The sequence below is a fragment of the Rhamphochromis sp. 'chilingali' genome (genome assembly GCF_963969265.1).
Source record: "Rhamphochromis sp. 'chilingali' genome assembly, chromosome: 17".
Lineage (NCBI taxonomy): Eukaryota > Metazoa > Chordata > Actinopteri > Cichliformes > Cichlidae > Rhamphochromis > Rhamphochromis sp. 'chilingali'.
Window position 1 is genome coordinate 17,721,633 of NC_137944.1, and position 23,101 is coordinate 17,744,733.

The 23,101-nt window shown below is 41.5% G+C and overlaps 3 protein-coding genes across 6 annotated transcripts; 1 reads left to right on the forward strand and 2 right to left on the reverse strand.

The window, feature by feature from the left end:
* Positions 1–4,131: 4,131 nt before the first annotated feature.
* Positions 4,132–15,760, reverse strand: pex1 (peroxisomal biogenesis factor 1). 2 transcript variants are annotated; one of them, XM_080863212.1, is made up of 24 exons: positions 15,627–15,758; positions 14,281–14,427; positions 14,055–14,138; positions 13,788–13,902; positions 12,955–13,640; positions 12,718–12,837; positions 12,447–12,567; positions 12,166–12,272; positions 11,926–12,011; positions 11,699–11,831; positions 11,391–11,487; positions 11,129–11,299; positions 10,877–11,031; positions 9,157–9,343; positions 8,862–9,028; positions 7,886–8,020; positions 7,721–7,785; positions 7,403–7,545; positions 6,354–6,457; positions 6,016–6,192; positions 5,369–5,602; positions 5,059–5,253; positions 4,766–4,896; positions 4,132–4,398 (listed from the first exon to the last, which is right to left on the reverse strand). In XM_080863212.1, the coding sequence occupies exons 1-24, from the start codon at positions 15,732–15,734 to the stop codon at positions 4,323–4,325; spliced, it is 3,744 nt and encodes a 1,247-aa protein (XP_080719338.1). In that variant the 5' UTR covers positions 15,735–15,758; the 3' UTR covers positions 4,132–4,322. The 2 variants fall into 2 exon arrangements, with proteins under 2 accessions (XP_080719338.1, XP_080719337.1); XM_080863211.1 differs by lacking the exon at positions 12,166–12,272 and having other exon boundaries at positions 11,926–12,007; positions 15,627–15,760.
* A 204-nt stretch (positions 15,761–15,964) lies between these two features.
* On the forward strand, positions 15,965–18,186 carry rbm48 (RNA binding motif protein 48). Of its 2 annotated transcripts, none has more exons than XM_080863213.1 (5): positions 15,965–16,102; positions 16,346–16,536; positions 16,618–16,763; positions 17,396–17,925; positions 18,031–18,186. In XM_080863213.1, exons 1-5 carry the CDS (start codon positions 15,974–15,976, stop codon positions 18,091–18,093), a joined length of 1,059 nt encoding a protein of 352 aa, XP_080719339.1. In that variant the 5' UTR covers positions 15,965–15,973; the 3' UTR covers positions 18,094–18,186. The 2 variants fall into 2 exon arrangements, with proteins under 2 accessions (XP_080719339.1, XP_080719340.1); XM_080863214.1 differs by having other exon boundaries at positions 15,969–16,102; positions 16,365–16,536.
* clxn (calaxin) lies at positions 18,089–21,702 on the reverse strand. 2 transcript variants are annotated; one of them, XM_080863216.1, is made up of 6 exons: positions 21,479–21,702; positions 19,535–19,693; positions 18,832–18,936; positions 18,577–18,728; positions 18,348–18,452; positions 18,089–18,257 (listed from the first exon to the last, which is right to left on the reverse strand). In XM_080863216.1, the coding sequence occupies exons 2-6, from the start codon at positions 19,545–19,547 to the stop codon at positions 18,207–18,209; spliced, it is 426 nt and encodes a 141-aa protein (XP_080719342.1). In that variant the 5' UTR covers positions 19,548–19,693; positions 21,479–21,702; the 3' UTR covers positions 18,089–18,206. The 2 variants fall into 2 exon arrangements, with proteins under 2 accessions (XP_080719342.1, XP_080719341.1); XM_080863215.1 differs by lacking the exon at positions 21,479–21,702 and adding an exon at positions 19,879–20,807.
* Positions 21,703–23,101: the final 1,399 nt, after the last annotated feature.

Genomic DNA, 23,101 nt, shown 5'->3' on the forward strand with positions numbered 1-23,101 from the left:
ATGTACCTGTCAAGAAGAAACAAAACCTAACAGAGCTAAAACGGTCCCACACTCATCTCTCATCTCCGCCTTTCACTTATTCCATTATATGCATTTTAGTCAATTCCCATCACAGCATCCCTTATTATTTTTTCTATTTCTCATATATCATCTCTTTTCTGTTTCATCTAAATCTGTCACAAGCAAGGCCTGTTCTCCTTTGCATTGATCAGCATCTAATTTTAGTGAAGGCTGACGCCTCTTGATGTTGTAAAATGAACGAGTGCTTTGTTGTATACCAGAGCCCTTGAATCAGTTGCATTGACTTTGAAGAGCTGGAGCACCAGTGATGAGGAGGTGGTGGTGGAGGAGGGGCTGATGATATGACAGTTAATGAGGTAAACATTGCCCCGGGTGCCTGTTTTTGGGATTGGAAATTTAGCTCCTATAATTTCCACCCAAATTCACCAAAAGTCACCATATGTTCAGCTGCGTGGCGCTTTGATGAAGAAGAGCCGTGGGAGAATGAAAGATGGATGACGATGAACTCACAACCACAGGGAGCGTTTGTCTGATGCACCAATAAATCTTCTGGATTTCCCCACCGCCAGCCCTCTAACCTGCCAAAGCTGCTTCAGATAAAACAAATGTCTTATCCCTCAACCAGGTGTAAGATATGTTCAACCTTCATTGCACGTTTGTTTGTTTTTTTTGAGACACAATAGGTGTGGCTCCTAAGCCGACTCTGCCGTGCTGCTTCTGCACAACTGGCAGACAGAGAATTTCCTGCCCCGTGATCAATAAGGCAACAGTAATTTTTCCTTAAGTCCCATGAGACGGAAATGAAATGCTTCTAGTCAAAGTCCTATTTGTGCCGCCTCCTCCTTTGTGTAATTTTAAAAGTGCTTTCTTCATGAATTTATGACTTTGCCTCATTACAGGTGAGACAGATTGATTATGAAGCGGAGAGACTCCCACAGGGCCATTTTTTCATGCTGCATTGTGTGGGACTGACACAAGACTAAAGGAAGCCAAAATCAGCGCTGAGTGTCTATATTTACCAGTGCAGAACCTGCCAGTGCCTGTGTGTGTGTAGGCTGAGAGCAGGAATATCGCTTCAGTAGGAAAATATTGCGAAGGCTGTTTATTGCAACGGCTGATGAACAGGGTGAAGAATCAGGAAAGACTCCGTTTGAGGTGTTGTGGGAACCTTTGGTCAAAAGTTACCGAGATACAGGACCTGCAGATATTTTAGGCACTGATCGGTTAAAACCAGTAAGAAAAGGACGACTGGAGCCAAACAGAGGCCATGGACACTTTGGAAGGGTTGTTTGATCCTACTGTTTCTAAAGCTTTTTATTACAACTGCTAGAACACAAGAGTGCATTTTCCTAGTATTGGTAGATGTTTTCATGGTGTTTTAAAACCTTGAAAAGCTTCTGATTTTGAAAAAAAAAGATCTTCAAACAGACTGCTGCTGCTAGACTGATAGATTTTGGTGATATCCCTGTGTGCTGATTATAGTGCAGAAAGGTTACAGCCATAGACTCCATTTTCAGATTTTTCTTTTTCTAATTTGACTTCAATCTTTCTCAGTGCGGTTTTATATTTCTAGCCATTAACATAAATCACTAATCTGTGGCATCTGTGTGACCCAGCAGCTGGGTGGTTGGGACCTACTCTCTCATTTGATTCGTAGCCGAGTAACGAGTAAAGTAAGGGATTACTATTGCAAAAACGGTAATTAGATTACCGTTACTTTCCCGTAGGAACGCTGCGTTACTGCGTTACTAAAACCGTGATTTTTTGCGAGAATGTCTCATGACAGTGACGTAAGCGAGTGCGACGTTCGTGGCAACAGCTGTGTGCAGATCAACAATGGATCACATATCGATTGTGGGAGAGAGTATGAGTGTGCAGCGTTTAAAGCGTGGAAGTACTGACCTTACTTTGAGTTTGATTCCATAAAAAGTGACAAAAACATTAGTGTCCATTGTGCATGGGAAGAAAACTTCTTTTTACAGTGAAAAAAAAACCCCTAAACTTCCAAGCAAGCACAGAGTAGCTATGACGTAATGGGAAACTCACAGAGAAACTCGCAGATTCTTCCACTGACCGCTGCGGCACACCTGCACCAGGGTAAACCTCTGCCTGCCCTACTCCTGCAATACAGGTGAAAATAGAGCAACAGGACCGCTGAGTCTTTGACTTTATTTATTTTCTGCTGTGTTTTACTTGCATCTATTTCATAGGTGTCAAACTCTGGCCCGTGGGCCAAATTTGGCCCGCAGCCTAATTACATTTGGCCCGCGAAGCCAAACCAAATTACTATTAGAGCTGGCCTACTGGTATTATACAGCTAATATATATATATGTTGTTTAGTATTAAGCTTTGCTTGTTCCATATTCAGTTTGAGTCCATAAGAAAAGATTCATTCTTATATCTGGAGGATTAAATATATTTCAATAAATATTAACGTTAGCCCGCGACTTTGTTCCAGTTTTGAGTTTTGGCCCACTGTGTATTTGAGTTTGACACCCCTGATCTATTTGAAAGACTGAGTGTAAACACAAAAAATATTTTATTTTATGTGCTGGAATGTGCAGAAAATAGGTTTAAATAATAAACAAATTTCTTCCAGTCAGAGAATGTTGCATATAATTACATTTTTTCTTGATGCATAGAGTTAAAAGATTAAAACTAATAAAACAAGTTTTAAAAAGAGACTTTTCCATTTGATTACATTTTGTATGATGGATTATGCAGAAAAAGTAGAATTGGGCTGAAAGATCTATCGCTTTATCACCTATTCAGGTTGTAAATCGTGTTTTTAAAAAGTAACTAAGTAACTAAGTAATTAATTACTTTTGAAAATAAGTAATCAGTAAAGTAATGGTATTACTTTTTGGGGAAGTAATCAGTAATTAGTTACTGATTACTTTTTTCAAGTAACTTGACCAACACTGTTTGTAGCCCACAGTTTTCTTTCTTCATTGGACTCAAAAATAAAGGCGAAAAATGTACAGAGAAAAATCAACAAGAAAAATGAACCATAACTTCTTCACACATTTCTATACCATTATATAAAACTTCAAAATATCGGGGTTTTTTTTAGAATGAAATGTTAGTGCATTCAGACCTGCATGCTACCACAGATTCAACAAGGTGCTGGAAAATTCCTCTGAGATTTTGCTCCATATTGAGATGATAGCTTCCAATATTTGTTGCAAATTTGTCAGATGAATGTCCAAGGCATCTCCCACATGCTTTATTGGACTGAGATCTGGTGACTGTGGAGGCCATTTGAGTTTCTTGAACATGACAATGTTAAAAAAAAACATTACCTAAGCTATATGACCACAGGGTAGCTGTCAAAAGAGGGGTACAATGTAGTCATAAAGGTTTCACAATGGGTTCACCCAAAACCTTGGCTGATTGTGACCTACACCAGTTTTCACACCTTAGCTCGTGGGATTAGGTAGAGGATCATTAGAGGGTCCTTTTGTCCCTCTTGGAAGGACACTCCCACATTTTTAAATTAAGTCACCTCGTTTCTCCCTTTGCACACGTTTTGAATTTCAGCAGGTCGTTTCAAACATGCAGATACTGCACATCAGTCTGCCATGTGACTGATTAGAAACTTTGCATTAAAAAGCAATTGAACAATTGTACCTAATAAAGTGGTAGGTAAACCGTTCTGTGACATATTTGAAAGTGTTTCATTGTTTCAAAACACATTTTGTCTCAATTCACATACAGGTGTTTTCCTTTGTGTGGAGTGTGAACCATCTACTTCACAGTAACTTGCACCTTGACCGTTCTCGTTAGTTTTATAAACTTCTAAGAGCAGCGGACGTGTTGACACACTAATGGAGAGAAAGCAGAGAAATGCTCCTACATTTGTTCTTGCTGGTTCACTGTCATGGCTTATTAGGTAGTTTAATGGAACTGAGTCATCATTAATGTTATTAATTACTCGTGCTTTTTGTGTTGTGAAGTCAAAGTGTCTGTCACGACAAAAGTTTCAACCCTGCTTTAGCTTTTAAATACTTCCCACAATAATATTCAGTGTTTTGTTAGAAAATCAACTGTGTTTAAAGAAACCCATTCAAGCTAAAATGATCCAAGATGCTTACAGAAAACAAGTCGGAGAAAATGATCATTTTTAATTAAAACATGTTCATAATTTATACTTCATTATAATGTGCGTCTGTGCATTAATTACATTCAAGGCCTTTCCAGTCTAATTCACAACCAACTGAGTAAAGAACTTTATATACACACAATGTAATCATTTACAATGTCAAAATTAGGCTGAAATGGTTAAACTGTTAATGTTTGATCACGCTAAAGTCACACGTTGTCCAGGTTTAAATTTGACAGATTTTCTGTCTCCAGAGACGCCAAAGCCTTCATACCTAAAGAAAGTTTTAAAAAGATTTATATTAAAACACTGAATCAAATCAGAATGCAAAGTTACGTTTTTGAGTAGTAAAACAGCAACTACTACGTGTGCAGTTTCTCTACTCTCATTTAGTTGTTCAAGTTATTTCCCAAATTACACAGTACTGCAACTAAGATTTGTTTTTTTCACATTGTTTGTTTGGTTTTTTTAGTCCTCCATTGACGCAACCTGTCAGGAACCAGTTTTTCATGTTTTTAATTTCCTGCTGTTGATGACACTAAGTATCTTATGATGTCCTTGATAAACTGAGCATACTAAAGTCAATATTAAACAAATAACTGTTATAAAATCCTATTATTTCATTTGTACTGCTCACTTACAGTTTTGTGTATCTCTTCCAGTCGGCTTGGCTGAGGGAGGGTTTGGTCACGGCCAAGGCGGCGTTCACATGTGCTTGGCGCAGCAGCAGGCCTGGTTGTTTGGCAGCTGGATGCACATAAGCACACTCTTCCTACACAAACAATCACAAAGTAATTTTATACATAGTAGCTCATATAGGAAGATCTGGCTCTACAGGATGGAAAAGACTAGTGAAGCCAACTACAATGAAAAAAGTCCTAATCAGAATAACAGCACATTCAGACGCTCAAATATATTCATTGGAGTCACTCACATTGGCTTTCCTGTAGTTGTTCTTGATGTTATTAATCTCTTGTTGTAGTCGCTCCAGTTGCTCTTGGCCAAGCTCTTCATATCCCCTCTGGAGTGAGGGCATGTACGCAGGATTGACTGAGCTAGCGTGGTCATGAACTGATCCTCCAGTAAAGTCAGTGTTTATGGAACTGGGTCCAGAGATGCACTGGGAGTTCTGTTAAAGCAGGAGGATCGGAGGAAGAAAAAAAACACACAAAAATTATGAGTGATAACATTTTTTTAATCCTATACTTAGTACTACACTTGTACTATGTGGTAGTAGTGCTCACTGGTTTTGAATTCTCCAACTCGGACTCAGAACTCTCAAAGTACAGTCTCCAGACATTGCCGTAGTGGTGTTTGTTTTCTGCATGAAGCTCACTGGGCTCCACGACCACCATAGACTGGTCCAGCCCCATGCCTGACTCTCCCTCTCCCGCCGAGTCGTCTGACCCACTGCCCTGGTTGTTCGGGAAGATCATGGAGGAAAGGCTCATGTCGCTTTCTGAGCCAGAGTTCAGCTCCTGATTGCCACATAGGAAGAGAGGGTTTAGACGTTCATATATATGGATTCACGAGGATTTGTAGTGTCCAACATGGGTCTTAACTGTGATACTACAGCTCAGTTTGAAATTAGTTTAAGCCTACTGTGCCTCAGGTAAGTTATTCCATTACATTTCTTGTCACTAAGGTTGGAGATAATTTAAATTAAGCTGAAAACTGATAATGGATTCAGAACTGGAGCAATTCACATGCTGAGACACATACAAAATACATTATTTAATTTGCCTGAGGGGCTAAAAAAAATGCTTGGCTGCAACAAAATGAACTATAAATAATGGAATGGACAACAGTTCCCTGACTTCCTGTTTTATTAACCTAAGGTAATACATAATAACACAGTCATCAGACAATACTTTAAGTACAATACACTTACATGTGGTGCGCTGGTGCCTATGCTGTTGTGGACAGCCTCCAGCTGTGCATTGTAGAGTAAGGCTTTCAGATCTGCCCCGGTAAACTGCTCTGTCGCTGCTGCCAGCTGCTCCAGGTCAACATCGGGAGCCAGGGGGACGCCTGCAGTCAGAGCTTTCAGGATCTCCACACGAGCCTCCTGGAAATGTGACACAATAGCTCGATTTAAAACCCAAGAATCTTTCATGTAACATGACTCAACATTACTTTTTGTCTTTTAAGGACTGATACATATATAATGAGTTTAGAAGTGAAGTGATGTTAATTAATAATTATTAATATTCTTTTAAACCAACAAACCAGGTCAGGGGGAGGGCAGTAAAGGGATTTGTCCAGCCGTCCAGGTCTCAGCAGGGCCGGGTCAATCAAATCTGGTCGGCTGGTGGCTGCAAGCACGTACACATCTATGAAGACAAACACGAAGAATTCAAATTTATTTATTTTAAATTGAATTGAATTAAAGATCCCTCCAAGTATGTTTCAAGACAGATTAAAATGCTACTAATTCGTCCACAAAAAGGTTTAACCACATCTCTATAACCTTTCATAGCCAACTATATTGTTCAAATGTACTGGCCCAAGGTTTAGAGCATATTCATATTAGTCATAAGTATCACAATGAAGCACGTTTGATATATTGTAACCGAGCATAACATGCTTGGTCATGATTTAGTGAACCTTCACTTGAAGAGGCAGTAGCTGAGCCCAAGCATAGAACTTCAGTGTTTTTTTCCGATGAGAAGCTCATCTGAAGTAACTAATTGAGCAATCTATAAGGCATTCAAGAGGAACGTTTACTGCTCTGAAAACAGCATAGTTCAAACCCCAAAATGCATAAAATCATCACTGTACTTTGGAAAAGTGTTTTTCGAAACCATGTGAGTGCAAGAGTGAAGAGCACTCGGGTCTACACAGTTAAGTGCAGTGTGAGTGGAAGCCAGCCAGGAGAGGCAGGACAATTGTGCAAGGGTATGGTACAAGGTAACCCTGCCAAGTGTAGATTCACCCTTATTTTATTAATGTATTGACTAAACAGTGGCCATAATCACATTTAATTAAAAAAAAACAACATCCATTATACGTATATTGTTTTTCCCCATCAATCCCAAAATTGTTAACATTAAATTATCAAAGTCATGCTTAGATGCTCTGTCATTACCCAAAGGTCCATTTGAGCCAGGAGGGAAAAAAACTGAATGGACTTCATGAGACTTAACCCCCACTTAACTTTAAATGGCTTCAAACACTTCTGATCTCATCCCAACAGAGTCAGTCAGGAGTTAAAGCAGATTACTACAAAGCACTCGTGATGATGACTGTGTGTATAGTTTAAAGATGTATGACGTTACCCTGCAGTCCCTCCACTCCATCCAGCTGGGTGAGGAGCTGGTTGACCACGCGGTCGGTTACACCTGTGCTGTCGTGGCCCCTTCTGGGAGCCAGAGCGTCAAACTCGTCAAAGAACAGGATGCAGGGCTTGGCGGCTTGTGCCCTGAAAGAGGCAGAAGAAGAAGTGATTGAAGGAAATAAAAAGAAAACATTTCATTTATGTGAAACGCCAATACTTTACCATTACTTCAAATGTTTTATGTTAATAATTATAACTTGCAACAAAAGGTAATAACACAGCAACAGCGATGCCGGGAGGAGTTTAAAAGTTCACTAACCTCTGGAAGACATCACGGACTCCCTTCTCACTGGCTCCAATGTACTTACTTAGAAGTTCAGGTCCCTGGAGGGAGAGTTTAAAAAAATCTCTTGTTGCTGTAGAAACTTTGCTCTCATACAGAAGGGCAGTCTTATTTTAATGACGAAGCTGAAGCAGAGCCTACCTTGATGCTGATAAAGTTCATACCACTGTCTTTGGAGATAGCTCTGGCCAGCAGCGTTTTTCCTGTACCAGGAGCGCCATACAGCAGAGCTCCTGAGCGATGGCGGATAGGAAGATTGGCGAAAAGGACCGGATACTGCAACACACCAAGGACCCACAGTCAGTGACTGTGCAATAAATTATGCTGAATTATAGCCTTGTCTGCTGATATAAGGGAGACCTCCCTTCATTTTTAAGAAGTAGTGTTAAAAAGGAAGAAGCTCAAACATTAACAGCCATGTCTTTTCCCTAAAACCACCGTGATGAGTTGATGACAACACTGCACAGAGCAGTCGGAGGGCTCACAGGATCAAAGATTACATGATAAAAATAGATCAAAGTTACCCACCGCTCCGAAAACACCCTCATTATGTACTGAAACTGGAAGCGTCAAAACAGTCATATTTGAGGTAAATATATCAAAATAATTGTCAAAAAAGGGTCAACTGGGGGACCTTTAGATGATGCAACTATACTGCAACTCAAAGACTGGGCTGTAAGCAAGGGATCTGAAGAATCCTAAGGTAAATTAAATGAGCATTTTCATTAGTTATAAGACCTTTCACTGGATTTTCTCTACTACTATAAGACTCATGCAAGCTGAATAAACGGGTTTTCCACCTCTCCAGAAAGAAAAGACGCTTTATCGGCTCGAATAAAAGAGGTTTTAATATATTAGTGGTCTAGGCAATTACATAATTTGGGAGTCTTATTATTACTTTGCTTGTAGTTTTTGTTTGTTTCTAAATCAGCTGATTCAAATATTTTATTTTCATTTTGTCTGTACTGAGCCCCTCATCACCACTCATGCCGATGCTTTCCAAAGCTCATCTGTACAACAATCAATAGTAATTATGGTGTTTAAAATACCTAGATAGTAGCTCATTATACCACACTGCAGCTAAAACACATTTTGAAAAAAGCAACAGCCATCTGACCTTAGCAGGAAGCAGTATGGTGTCCATAAGCTGCTGTCGCACTTCTTTTAGCCCTCCTACCCTGTCCAACCCAAATCCACTGGGGGTGTGGAGGTCTACACCCCACAAAGAGGGGGGGGTGAAGCCTTTGAGAGCCTGCGCAAAGTCCCTCCAGGACAGACACACTCCTGCAAAATACAGGGCACAATGAATACATCTGGACAATAACTCTACATTAGCATCAGTGGTCACATGATGCAGGAAGAATCTGAAGACCTGAAATTGATCTATTGGGAATTTCATCAGTCTTTGATACCTTGTTCACTGTGTCCTCTTAGCATAGTGTTAGCATGAACAGCCCGCTCTAACAGCAGTACTAGATCTTGAGGTGTGTATCCCTCTGTCTCCTTAGCAACAGCCCCGATATCAAGACTCTGTAAAGTCTCAACAGACAGGCAGGACTTCCTCAGGATCAGATGGCGCAGAATCTCAACCCTCTGGGCCTGCAAACAATAAAATGATTGGTGTTTTTTTTTTTTCTTTTCTACTTTGTGTGTACTTGTGCTTGTGTGTGTACAGGGTGGGCCATTTATATGGATACACCGTAATATAATGGGAATGGTTGGTGATATTAAAGTCCTGTTTGTGGCACATTAGTATATGCGAGGGGGCAAACTCCTCAAGATGGGTGGTGACCATGGTGGCCATTTAGAAGTCGGCCATCTTGGATACAACTTTTGTTTTTTCAATAGGAAGAGGGCCATGTGACACATCAAACTTATTGGTAATGTCACAAGAAAAACAATGGTGTGCTTGGTTTTAACGTAACTTTATTCTTTCATGAGTTATTTACAAGTTTCTCTTTGTTCACAGCCATTGACATGTCGAAGAGGTTAACACGTGTGGAGCGGATCGAAATTGTGTTGATATCTGGTGAACGCAGTAACCGGGTCATTGCAGCAGATTTCAATGCAAGACACCCTACGAGTCCACCCATCGCCCATGCTACAGTCAGCAAACTGCTTGCCAAGTTTCGTGAAACTGGTTCAGTGTTGGATTTGCCAAAATGTGGACGCAAGAAAACTGTTACTGTTGAAGAAACATCAGTGGCTGTCCTAGCTTCATTCAGCAAGAGCCCACAGCGTAGCACTCGCCGCATGTCACTGGAGAGTGGCATTAGTCAAACATCCCTTCGGCGGATATTAGCTACTCACAAATGGCACCCTTACAAACTCCAGCTGCTGCAGCGTGTCAACGAGGATGACCCAGATCAGCGCACAGAATTTGCAGAATGGGCAAAACAAAAATTGCAACAGGACCCTCAGTTCACGCAGAAGATTTTGTTCAGTGATGAGGCAAACTTTTATTTGAATGGTGAAGTTAACAAACAAAACCACCACTATTGTTCTGACACTAACCCACATTGGATGGATCCCTCCAAGACTGTTGGAACGACAAAGTGATGGTTTGGTGTGGTATATGGGGTACAACCATAGTGGGTCCATTCTTCATCAATGGAAACCTCAAGGCCACTGGATATTTGAAATTGCTACATGATGATGTGTTTCCCTCTTTATGCACTGAAGCTGGCACGTTCCCTGAGTTTTTCCAGCAAGATGGTGCGCCACCACATTATTAGTGCCAGGTCCGAGCATTCCTAGATGAACAGTTTCCTGGAAAGTGGATTGGTCATCGTGGGCCAGTTGAATGGCCTCCAAGGTCTCCCAATCTGACCCCGTTAGACTTTTATCTGTGGGGTCATCTGAAGGCAATTGTCTATGGTGTGAAGATACGAGATGTGCAGCACCTGAAACTACGGATACTGGATGCCTGTGCTGGCATTTCTCCTGCGGTGTTGCTATCAGTGTGTGAAGAGTGGGAGAAGAGGGTTGCATTGACAATCCAACAGTTTGCCCCCCTGACATATACTAATGTGCCACAAACAGGACTTTAATATCACCAACCATTCCCATGTTATTACGGTGTATCCATATAAATGACCCACCCTGTACATATGGATGTGGATGAGTGCCGACCTGATCAGGTGGCTGGATGTTTACAAATCCCTGGATGAAGTGGGAACCGTGTACCTCAGTCAGAGAGGGATGGAGGGAGTGTTCACTCTGGCTGGTAATGATCAGACACACCAGGCTAGAGTGAAGCATCACCTCATCCACCACATCCTGCAGGCCTGCAGCCACAGTGAGATAACATTACTCATCAAAGTAGGAAATGATTATCGATCCTGTCTGTCAAAAGGCATTCCCACAGGTAAGAAAATATTTTACTTTGAGCAATGTGCTGCTGAAGGAGTGCCTCCGGGCCGTGTTCATGTTCAGGTGAGGCTGGTGACCGCGTCAAACGATCCAGGTCATCAAGTAGAACAACAGAGGGCTGCCTCCATTCTGCCTGTTCAAAAATGTCCATCAGATTCTGTCTCACAGTTTCTACTCTTTTGCCTAAAAGGAAAACAAAACATCTTTTTAATTAAGTAAAATTTTATCCTTCTTTTCCATTCAGACAGCAAATATTCATGAAGTCTTTCTTGACCTTGTAGCTTTTTGCAGTCTACCACCTCAATGTGTGCATCCAGCTCTTCTCTAGCTTTCCTGCAAAAGGCTTGGGATAGAGTGCTCTTCCCACTCCCCTGAAGAGAGAAGTTACAGCACAACATGTTGTAGACTTAAGAAAACAATACTGGTTAATATGTGTTCTCCAGTGAGCTTAAGCTGCAAAAAAAAACAACAACAAACAAACATCAATGCTATGAAGTAGCAATTTATCTTATGTTAATGAATTATATTGACAGCCGTTGTGTTAGCAATAGTAGTTAACTTAAATGTTAAGTAAAGAGATACCTTGGCACCAGTGATGAGAAGAGCTCCACCTTGAAGTCCCCGACCAGTGGTACCCAGCTCTCTCGAGAGGGGACTACCCAGAAGGCTATGGGAGATAAACTCAAACCCAGTTCTACAAAGCTCATCCATCCCCCTGGGGAAAAAAACCCAAACATGACGGAGACTGATGGAGAAAAACAATCTCCTGCTTAAATCACGCATAGGTACTGAATTAGCAAAAGACGTACCCAAGAATACTAAGAGAGGGAAGTTCTGAGTGGGGTGTTTCAACTTCAGGCTTCACAGCTGGGGTGGTTACTGGCTCTCTGTCTACCTGAAGATGAGAGAAAGAGATAACTGAACAACTTCAAAGACTTTTTTTTCTTAAAAACGTGTTGAATTTTTTAATAAAAACTGCATGAAGCAATCTGTTTTCATTTAAATGTTTAAAGACACAGATATATAATTCTCCACTTGCATGGCGATACCTGTATGTCTTTCTTCTCGATAACTGTGGGTGCTAGCAGAAACAGCTGATCTGAAGCTTCAGTCTGTGGTTCTGGTTTCAGCACAGTTAAAGCAAACTCTAACTTTGCTATGGAAAAGAATAAAAAGTGAAGGGCCATTATTTAAAAAAAAATAAGAAGCTAATTTAAGATATTTATTATTACCCCCTTTTTTAAATTTACATAGCCATATGCAAATCTGTCTGTGCATGATTTATAAATACACTTCTTTGGCTTGTAACGGAAGTGCAGGAATGAATCACCATCAGTTCCATGTAGGAGGATGGTGCCAGACCGTGCTGTCAGACAGGCTAAAGGTTCGTGACTCTGTGTGTGCAGCCAACCAAGGAATGCTGTCTGGATCTCCTCATCATCCTCCTCAGGCTGAAGAGAAAAATGTCAAAAAAAATTAAAAATCAGATGGACAGAAAGGAAAGAAGCTGAACAAATTTTCTGCAATTCTGAACAAATTATATGTCCTTGTACTTCATTTACATCCGACACTGTAACACAGATGTACACTCCAGCACTCACCAGTGGATTTAGGGGTTGTAGGCAAATAGTAGAAGCTACTTTGATAGCTGATTTCACTGGCTTAATTCTTACTGTTGAATGGGCAGGGATATTAAGCCTGCTGGCCAGAGGCTCTGGAATCTAAAAAATGAAAGATACAAAAATTTTAACAGAAACAGAAAGAAGTAGGGCACTGCAGTATTGTTAAAATACTGTTTATAAACTATAGATATTCTTCTCTTCAGACACCATACTCACCCATACTCTTCCACTGTGAATCTCTCCCTTGCTTCTTTCCTTGCATCCAAGCAGCTTGGTACAATGGCACACTGCCCTAACCACCATGGCCTCCTCTTCCTTCACCTCCTCTCCTTCAGGCGTAGCAGTCTCCTTAGTAACTCTTGCCTTTTTCTTTTTCTCCATTGCCTGCTTGGTTCTGTCCCTCGTTTCTTTGGGGGATGGGACTTTGGAGAGAAGGCCATATGTAATTGAGGAGTGACCTTCACTCAGCCTAGCATTGAAACTGTGGCTCCAAGGAAAGATGTGAATAGCATTAGTTGCAACGTGGCTTATGGTGCTGAGAGAGTGGGGAGGTGCACCGCACACTCTGTACAGAGAGTCCGTAAGGAGAGTGGGGATTTCAGGTAAAGGCGGTTGTTCCTTAACTGGGTCATAAGCGCCCTTTATCATATGATGAAAGAGGCTTTTCAGGTCGGCTATGCCACCCCACTGGTGGCTGTTAGAAGTAGAGGAGGCAGTTTCTGATGATGGTCCTGAAGGGGAGGAGAAATCCATGTTTGGCTGTCTGTGAAAACTTTCTGAGTTTGGGTTGGCTTTTAGATGAGAATGTGTGTGGGTGCCAGTTTCAGCGCGGATCTTCGGGGACACAACAAGTTCTGTGAATTGCTCCAGGCGACCGTAGGGCACACGTGGAGAAAGTGAAGCTGTGCAGAATTTTTTTTAAATTAAACTGTAGTCATAGAAGTCAAACATTTAAAACTCAAGTTGAGCAGGCAAACCATTATAACTGCAATATTTTTGTGTCACATGTTATTTGATAAACAACATAGAATAATTGTATCAAAACTGACCTATTCGGATAAAGATTACCGTGTGGTTGTCCACCCACACAGGAAACACGGCATCTTGGAAAACTACTCTGATCTGATCCAGTAGTTGCAGCTCCAGCGCAGAACTGTGGAGCTCCTGGCGATATCAGTCACACAAAAGTGATATATTAATAGTTGTTAAGTGTGCTTTAAAAAGGAGAAGTCACCTTGTAATTATTAGAATGTGTAAAATAGTGCAAACTTGTATGAAGACAAGTTTCACATATTGTATGTCACTAAATTACCCACCAGGATTTCCCAGTCATCAGCTGATACAGGCTCCACAAACACCCGATCCAATGATGAGACCTGATGACATGGCCTTAAGAAGCCCTGAGGAAAAACAAACCAGTAAACTAAACAACTAGTAAGTCCAGACAGAAACTGACAATCACTGTACACTGTCACAAGATGGAGAAAATTAGCTTCTTCTGAAAATACAGCGAAGAACAGATTCCTCACGGAGGGGCTCTACCTGCTCTCCATCTGTCAGGCCCTGCTTCTCTCCTAGCTGCCGACACAGCTCCACTTTGTGGCTGCCCAGGCTGGAGCTGGCTCTGTTTTGAGTCCAGGTGAGGAACACTGGAGGCCCATGACCACAGGACAACTCCAGAGGCTGGTTCTGAAAAAGACCTTAAATGGGTTGACTGTGAATGTCACTGTATACAAAAGTATTCTACAGTCATTGCCAAGTTGCATGGGATCATGCAACTTGGCAAAGACCCCAAATTAGAGCAGCAAATCTCCAACAGAGTGGCTGTAAAGGAAAGGAATCAGTGTGTTGCAATAGCCCAGTCAAAGTCCAGACCTCAGCCTGATTGAAATGCGGAACCTAAAGAGAGCTGTGCATCAAAAAATTCCTGCAAACACTGTAGAGTGGGACAAAGTTTCTCCACAACGCAGTCAGACACTAATAACAACATAAATAAAATGGTTACTTCAATTTAGTGCAGCTAAAGGTGGTTCAACAAGCTTTACTGAATCAAGGGGTGTACTTTGTTTTTCACATGACTGCATGTTTGCTGAAGCACCTTTTGTTTACCCTAGACTACACCATGACCACCATCCTTGCTTGCAACCATGCTTGAGCAAACAAATCGTCCTCATTCAATCCATTTTACACTGTTTAGACTAATAATGACAGGGTTAACCCAGTTCTGAATCCTTTGTAAGTAAAGGTCAAACTTAAGGAGAGGAAGCCACGAACCAGGAATTCCTGTTAGCCAAAAAAGTGCAAATATAAACAGAAAGCCTTCATCAGAAAAACACTGTTCATTCATAACAGCGAACAGGATACAAGCTAGAAAAGTCATTTTAAAAGATACACTAGACCCCGGATTTATTTCTAACCTAGTCCTTTGTCTCCACCAAGTGAAACCGTAAAGGAACTGCTACGAAAACAGCTCCACCGAGAAGGAAACAAATACTGAAATACTAATTGCTAACTACCCTCTCTCTCCATATGCTGTAGTATTGTGTTTGACTCAGCTCCTCTTCTATCTATATTCAGAGCACGTTTCCAGCCGGGCCGAAGTGGAGTGAATGGAGTCATGAAAAACTGATCTTTCCAATTCATTTGATCTAGAGAGCAGCCTGACGCGAGGTCTAAACTGCAGAAGTCACATTTTATTTTGTAATGTGAATAACTGTCAAAGGGTCTCGGAAATTAATTTACAGCAGCATTAATTTTGTTAAAAAAAATACAAGAATAGAACAACATACGAACGGGCCAACATTTTAGCTAAAAATTGTTTAAGTCAACAAAGCTTCTACTAATTTTACCTAAACGATAGTGCTAGGTGGTTAGCTAGGCTATCTTACCTCGTTCAGGGAAAGCTGTGATATTAGCTTCAAGGGAAGGTGTAAAAAGCAGTTTTTTGCGTTGCTAAAAGTGACAGTTACGGGTTGAATGCCCTGATTGCTAAACATGATTTTCACAAAGTTTTCTATTTCGCGTTCAAGGAAGCTGCACCGCTAACATCAAGTGTATGACAAACTCATAGTGGATCGATGTGCTCTGTGTGTGCCAGACCAGAGTAGCCGATATTCGGTTGAACGCATTTCAGAATAAGACGTCCAACTACGACATGCTTTGAATGAATCCTATTCAACACGAGAATGAACCTTTATTTTGAAATGCATCAAGTGAAAAGTTAATTTCCACAAACATGGCGGCTCCCGTCAACAACAGCTCTGGCTGCTGGAGAGTCCCGGAGGTTTACAAACATCACGAACAGCAGAGAGTGTGCATTTCTCGACCAAAATATAGGGAAGGAAGAAAAGCCAAAGCAGTTAAGGTAAGAGGACCCTTTTGTTTAGAAAAGAGCGTATCTTAAGGTGTGAGACACTCCCTGCTACATGGGAACGTCACTTACAGTGTTTTTAAAAAAACATTTGCTCTCTTCCGGATTTTATGGACTCCACTGAACCACAGTGAGAGCCTTAACCACATCTGGATGATAAATATAACCACTGTTCGCAGTTTTCACATGAGCATTTTCCCATCAGTGTACCGCAGTCAAGTGTTGCATTATTTGCAGGTTTACACCATAAATTTAGAGAGTCGTTACCTGATGGTCCAAGGGGTCCCAGCGATTGGGGTTATGACTGAGTTGATTCAGCAGTGTGCCCTCTATGGAGCTGTGGAGGAGTACAGGCCCCTGGACGAGTATCCTGCCGAGGAGTTCACAGAGGTGTACCTCGTAAAGTTCCAAAAACTCACAAGTGCCAGGTACAAGATGTCACTAGACTGTTCATTATGCCTAACTGGCAACGTCTGAAGGACCTTCTGAATAATTTGGTTTCATTTCAGAGCAGCAAAGCGACACATGGATGAGAAAGGTTTCTATGGTGGTGTGCTGCATGTGTGCTACGTCCCCGAATACGAGACTGTGGAAGACACCAGGCTCAAGCTGCAGGACCGGAGGAGCTATGTCATCCGGGCTGCTCAGAAAAGAGGTATAATTTTATGTCTATAGGTTATATTTTGCCTCACAAAATCCACCACTCAAATGAGTAGCTTCTTAGTTCCTCATTAGTCCAAGCAAACTTCAGTTAACATAAATAAGGATAAGCTTTATTTGTCAGTTGCAGTTGCCTGCAGCTGAGATGACAGACCTACAGTAGATGACCATACAGACAATACATAAAATATACAAACTTACATTGGGGAGACAGGTCAGACTAGGCAGCAGAAAAAAAAGGGTAGACAGTGAAATATGTAACATATAGGGGCAAGGTCAGGAGAAAAAAAAGGTTTCTGCCCATGGTGACTCTGACAAATGAGTCATCATGAGGAGAAAACACAAAAACACTCCATAGCACATAAAGAGCAAAGATATCATCACACTATACTCCATGAAACACAGACAAGCAACATAAGGGCGGGGGTGCACCAATGTGCACAGACGCTGCGATTCTTCGTGCCTCCAGCTGAGCCGCTGTCTCTGTAGACGGGGAGGTAAGCATGACAGGAGGCGTTGGATCCGGGGAGGGATATCTGCATGCACTTTTATTTTCATTTGACTCGGATCTTTTTGAATGATGTGGATTTTTGACACTTTTTTCTGTCTCATTTTATTATTGCAAAGTGAGAGAAAGGGAACAGAAAGAGGACACACAAGAGGAGCCTACTTCATCGGAAACAACTACCACGTCAGACGACAACATCCTCACACACAAACAGACCTCTGGAAATGACAATACAAGGGAGACTCCAAACATCAGCCACTATTTAGGCTTTCCTCTACTGCCATTACCTCCCCAAGAACATCATTACCATAGGCCTAAAAGTCAACATTTACCAACAGAGGATAAAATGGGGACTTTGCACAATACCTGTGCTGACACATTAGAGCAGCGAGAAGGGAGTTCAAGGAGCAAACAGACCTTATCGAGCAGACCGTCAGCACGTCAGGCTGCGGCAGTCAGATTTCTTCCTCGGACCACACACTTGGAGAAACGGAAACGCAAAATGGAAGAGGCTGAGGAGGCCTCCAGTACTGTTTCTGGGCAGAACGAGCCTTTGATTGGACCAAAACTACCAGAACCATCCAAACTGGACATGGAGGATGAGTCACTGAACACAACTGTCAGCCTGATCAGGAACACAATGAAGCAGGTACATGTGATTATATTGTTTTGGTTGTAATTAAGGACAAAATAATATTTTCACTATGCTCTAAATCACTTTTTACAGTTAATCCAGTTTCGTCGTCTCTCCTAGGTGACATCGAGTCCAGACATCAAACCAGTGGAGAAGAAGGTCAAACCACGCCGTCGGATTTGATAGAGCAGGATTTATTTATTTTTTCTTAATTAAACAAATCTTGCATCACAGCACCGTTCCATTGAGGTTAATATTAAAGATGTTTTGGCTAGGTATGCAGTTATGTGATTTGGTTATTGTTCGAATTGTTCCTGAAATACGTGTCCCTCAAACATCTCGATTCTCTGAAAAAAAAGAAAGAAAAGCAGACTGTAAGATTGAGAATTTTTGATGGGGAAATTTAAAGAGCTTAACAAATTCTCATTACAGATTACCCTGAAGTCAGGAAGGCAGGTTCCAAAAGCTTCCAGCAATAGGTTCTCATCTTTCACAGTCTTTTCAAAATCTTCAAAAGACAATTTGCCATCATGGTCATAGTCCTGTGGGAGGAAGCACCATTGGCAGAGCTGCTAAACTATTTACAGACCTGAGAATTTTTTAAATAGTGTTTTGGTTTGTTTTAATCATGTGTAAACAGTTATATCTGTGCAGCAAACAGCTCACCATCTTCTTCAGTATGATCTCCACCAGGTCTTTGATTCCTTCGTCAGGGTCCTCCTCATTGGGCTGTCTGATGAGCCTGCCCTTCAGCATATGAAGCATCTCCTCTCTAGAGATGGCATTGTCACCATTCAGGTCGTAGACAGTGAAGCAGTCTGAGCCATGCCAAACACAGGGATTTTTTTTAGGTAGATAAAGCTACATGTGTGAAGGTGTGAGAGTGAGGTTAAGCAAAAAAAAGTAAGATTGAGAAGTTACATTTTATTTTTTCATCCAAGGTCCCCCGAAGAAAGACGGACAGTCCCTCGATCCACTCTTTCATGCTGACAACGCTGTCGTTGTCTTTGTCAAATGTCCTGAAGACTGAATGACAGACAGTTACACTCACAACATGTCTTGGATTTAATTATAGATTTCAATTGTTTGTACTGAAGAAACTGCTCATTCCCAACTGTACTCCTGGACAAGCGTACTGAAAGATTTAATTTAATCATTCTGAAAAAGGTGGTGGAGGTGAGAATTCTGGGTTGTACTTACAGGGTGATAGTGATGATTTGGAGATTTTGCTTACTTTCCACCATTTTATTGACATTTTACTATTTCAAAAAACAATATTGGCTCTGTTTAAATTTGATGGCACCAACATATCTCAAGACAGCTGAGAGGGCAACAGTAGGGTGCAAAACTAAGTGGTACTAAAAAAAGAAACAATGCAACTTTAGGTTAATTGGCAGCAGGTCACTGACATGAATGGATATTTTATTTTATTTTTTAAAAACATCTTGGAGAAGCAGAGTTCCTCAAAAGTAAAGATGGGCCGAGGTTTGCCAGTCTACAAAAAACTGCCTCTACAGTTTATGCAAATTCGAAATGATCAAATTTACATTTTACAGAGCGTCCCACCTTTTTTTGGAACTGGGTTTGTAAATAATATAAGTTTAAATAACTGTAAACTGAATACCTCTACCCGTCATCCTGTCATCAGTAAGTCCAAAGATGCTGTGGAGTGTGCTTATGAACTTTCCTCGGTCCAGACCGTGCACAGCTCTGCCAGAGTTGTTCTGCTCCGCCACAAGGACGTTAAACTCTCGGATAAGGCACTCAACCTCTTTTTTACTGACTATAAACAGAAACATAAAAAAAATGGCGTACACTTCATCTGCTCTAACAATACCTAGACGGCAGTGTGTATTTTCATACCTGCTAAGTAAAACAATGAACCGTAAAGCTTAGCATGGACTGAACTACCGCTATAACAAAGCTGGCTTAGTTTATTGATTTGAGAAGTTTAACCGTCATACTCACAGTGCTCCACTTGTTTCGAAATGTTCTCAGCGAGCGTCTGTGTCGCCCGTTTGTTCACAGCAGATATTTTTGACATTTTCGATGAGGCCAGACTCAGCTACAGTCCACTCACAGGGAAGTTGGTGTACTGTTGCCATGGCTACCGCGAAACGTTTACGGTAGTGTGTGTTCAAGAACCTCGACGGTTTACTACCGGTGGAAACACCGTAACTACACATCATTTTCTACTTGAATTTTTAGCGCAGTAACACAAACGAAAATATGCCTCAACACTGACTGTCCTGTATCTGTTCCACTAGAATGACAATGAACCGCTGGCTGACCAAAAACCCATTGTTTTTCTGTCTTTCCTTAGGGCTATTTATTCTCCTTCAGAATACACGTTCATTTATATACTGAACAGGTACACATGAAACATGTTAAAATGGTTTTTTAACCCATCATCAGACCAAAATCACACATCAGGAAGAGGGCGGCTATATACTGTTTATGTTTATAATGCAGATTTGGGAAATGTTTACTGTTAGTCGCTTCAGGAACCTAATAAAAGCTTTGCTAAAATTTATATTTACCATCTAAAGTATCTTGGTGTTTGAGAAAAAGAAAAGAAAATGTGGGTGTTATGGAAGAATAGTGCAGCATTCCTTTAGTCAGATTCATCAAAGCCATGGAAATAGCTCCAACTTCTCCAAAAATATATATTTCATATATGCAATCCGCGTTAAGTACAAATTAAATGCGTATATCTCAAAATATTAATCATTCATTTAATAGACATATTCAATCTGTCCTTGGCCCACGCTGTGGTATCGGCCTGCTTCAAATCCACCTCCATCGTCCCGATACCCAAAAACTCCAACCCATCTTGCCTCAATGATTACCGCCCAGTAGCACTCACCCCCATCATCACTAAGTGCTTAGAGCGACTGGTCCTAGCACACTTCAAATCCTGTCTCCCCCCCACCCTGGACCCCCACCAATTCGCATACCGCCGGAACAGGAGCACAGATGCAGCAGTCTCCATCGCAATGCACTCTGTCCTCTCACACCTGGACAACAACAACACCTACGCCAGAATGCTGTTTATAGACTTCAGTTCAGCATTCAATACAATCCACCCCTCACAACTCATCAGGAAACTGACAGACCTGGGCATCAGTTCCCTCATCTGCAAATGGTTACTGGACTTCCTGACCAACCGCCCCCAACATGTCCGGCTGGATAACCGCTGCTCATCTACCATCACAATGAACACCGGTGTACCACAAGGCTGTGTGATGAGCCCTTTCCTCTACTCCCTCTTCACCCACGACTGCAGACCTGCTGATGGTTCCAACACCATCATTAAGTTTGCAGATGACACCACGGTGATTGGCCTCATCAGTGACAACGATGAGGCCGCCTACAGGGAGGAGGTGGATCGTCTGGCTGAGTGGTGCGACAGAAACAACCTGCTGCTTAACACCGAGAAGACCAAGGAGCTCATCGTGGACTACAGGAGGAATGCTGACCCACATCCACCCATCCACATTAAGGGGACGGCTGTGGAGCGTGTGAGCAGCTTCAAGTTCCTGGGAATCCACATCTCCGAGGATCTCACCTGGACGACCAACTGCTCCAAGCTGGTCAAGAAGGCTCACCAGCGCCTCTTCTTCTTGAGGACTCTGAGGAAGAACCACCTGTCCTCAGACATCCTGGTGAACTTCTATCGCTGCACCATCGAGAGCATCCTGACCAACTGTAAAACAGTCTGGTACGGGAACTGCTCTGCCTCGGACCGGAAGGCGTTGCAGAGGGTCGTGAAAACTGCCCAGCGCATCGCCGGAGCACCACTTCCTGCCATAAAAGACATCTACAGGAAGCGGTGTCTGAAAAGGGCTGGGAAAATCATCAAAGACCCCAGTCACCCATCACATGGACTCTTCACCCTCCTGCCCTCTGGGAGGCGCCACAGGAGCCTCCGGACTAAGACCACCAGGTACCGGAACAGCTTCTTCCCCACAGCTGTCAGACTCCTGAACTCTGCCTCCTGACATCTGACCCACGTTAAACTCATGGACTGAACATACACACACCCACAATGGACAACTGTACCCTCAAACACAATAATAACATGGACTGAACCACCACTCACAACCACTAGCACTTTATATAGCCTCTGTAGAAACTATCTACACCCTCACTTATCTTAACTGCACTACTGTATAGCTCTGTGTAAATAATCATTCTGTACATTCGATAATTTTTAATCCTACAACTGTTTACAACTTGCATAGTTCCCATTTCTGTATAGCTGTATATCCCAGATTCTGTAAAGTTATTTATTTCATATTCTGTATAGTTTTTCATATTTATATCCTGTTCATATCCTGTACATAGCTTGTACTCACTACAGCCTGTACATACTTATAGTTATAGAATATTCACAACATACTTCATACCGTGTACATTATAACATACCATAATAGACCCATTTCTGTAATATACTCACATATCTATATTATTAATAATATATATTGTAATATATCTATATCACTAAAGCACTTCTGGATGGATGCAAACTGCATTTCGTTGCCCTGTACCTGTGCATGTGCAATGACAATAAAGTTGAATTCTATTCTATTCTATTCTATTCTAATGTATTATAGCCCAATATTATTTATTTTAAAAATGACTTTCTCATATAAAATGTACTTGTTTTTCCAGATTGTAGCATGCTTGCAAGGCATTTTCCAATATACAGTGCCCCATTCCTGATGAGTTTTTGGGTTTTTTTTGCTCCCATTTAAGTTTATGAGACAAAGCAGCAAGGCAGCTAGAAATGATTGTTTGATGGTCATTGGATCAGTTGTTAATCTGCTCTTGGAGTTACTTGGGAGGGCCGGCCACTCCTGACAAGATTCAACATTGTTTTCTGTTTGTTGATAATGGCTGGAGTCCCAAAGCACTAGAAATGGCTTTGTTGCCCTTTCCAGTCTGACAGATGTCAGCGACTTTGTTTCCCAGCAGTTTCTTTAGAGGCATGATGTGTTACTTTTTGAAAACTTTTAATCCACTTCACTTTGTCGCATAGGTTCTATTACCATGTCATTTTTTGATTCAACAGGTCTGTGATGTGGTTAAAGTGAATTCATGATTTAACAAAGAGAACTTTTTCCCTTGAATAGATTAAATCATTTAAAAACTGCATTTTTTTAATTTACTCAAGTTATCTTTGTCTAAT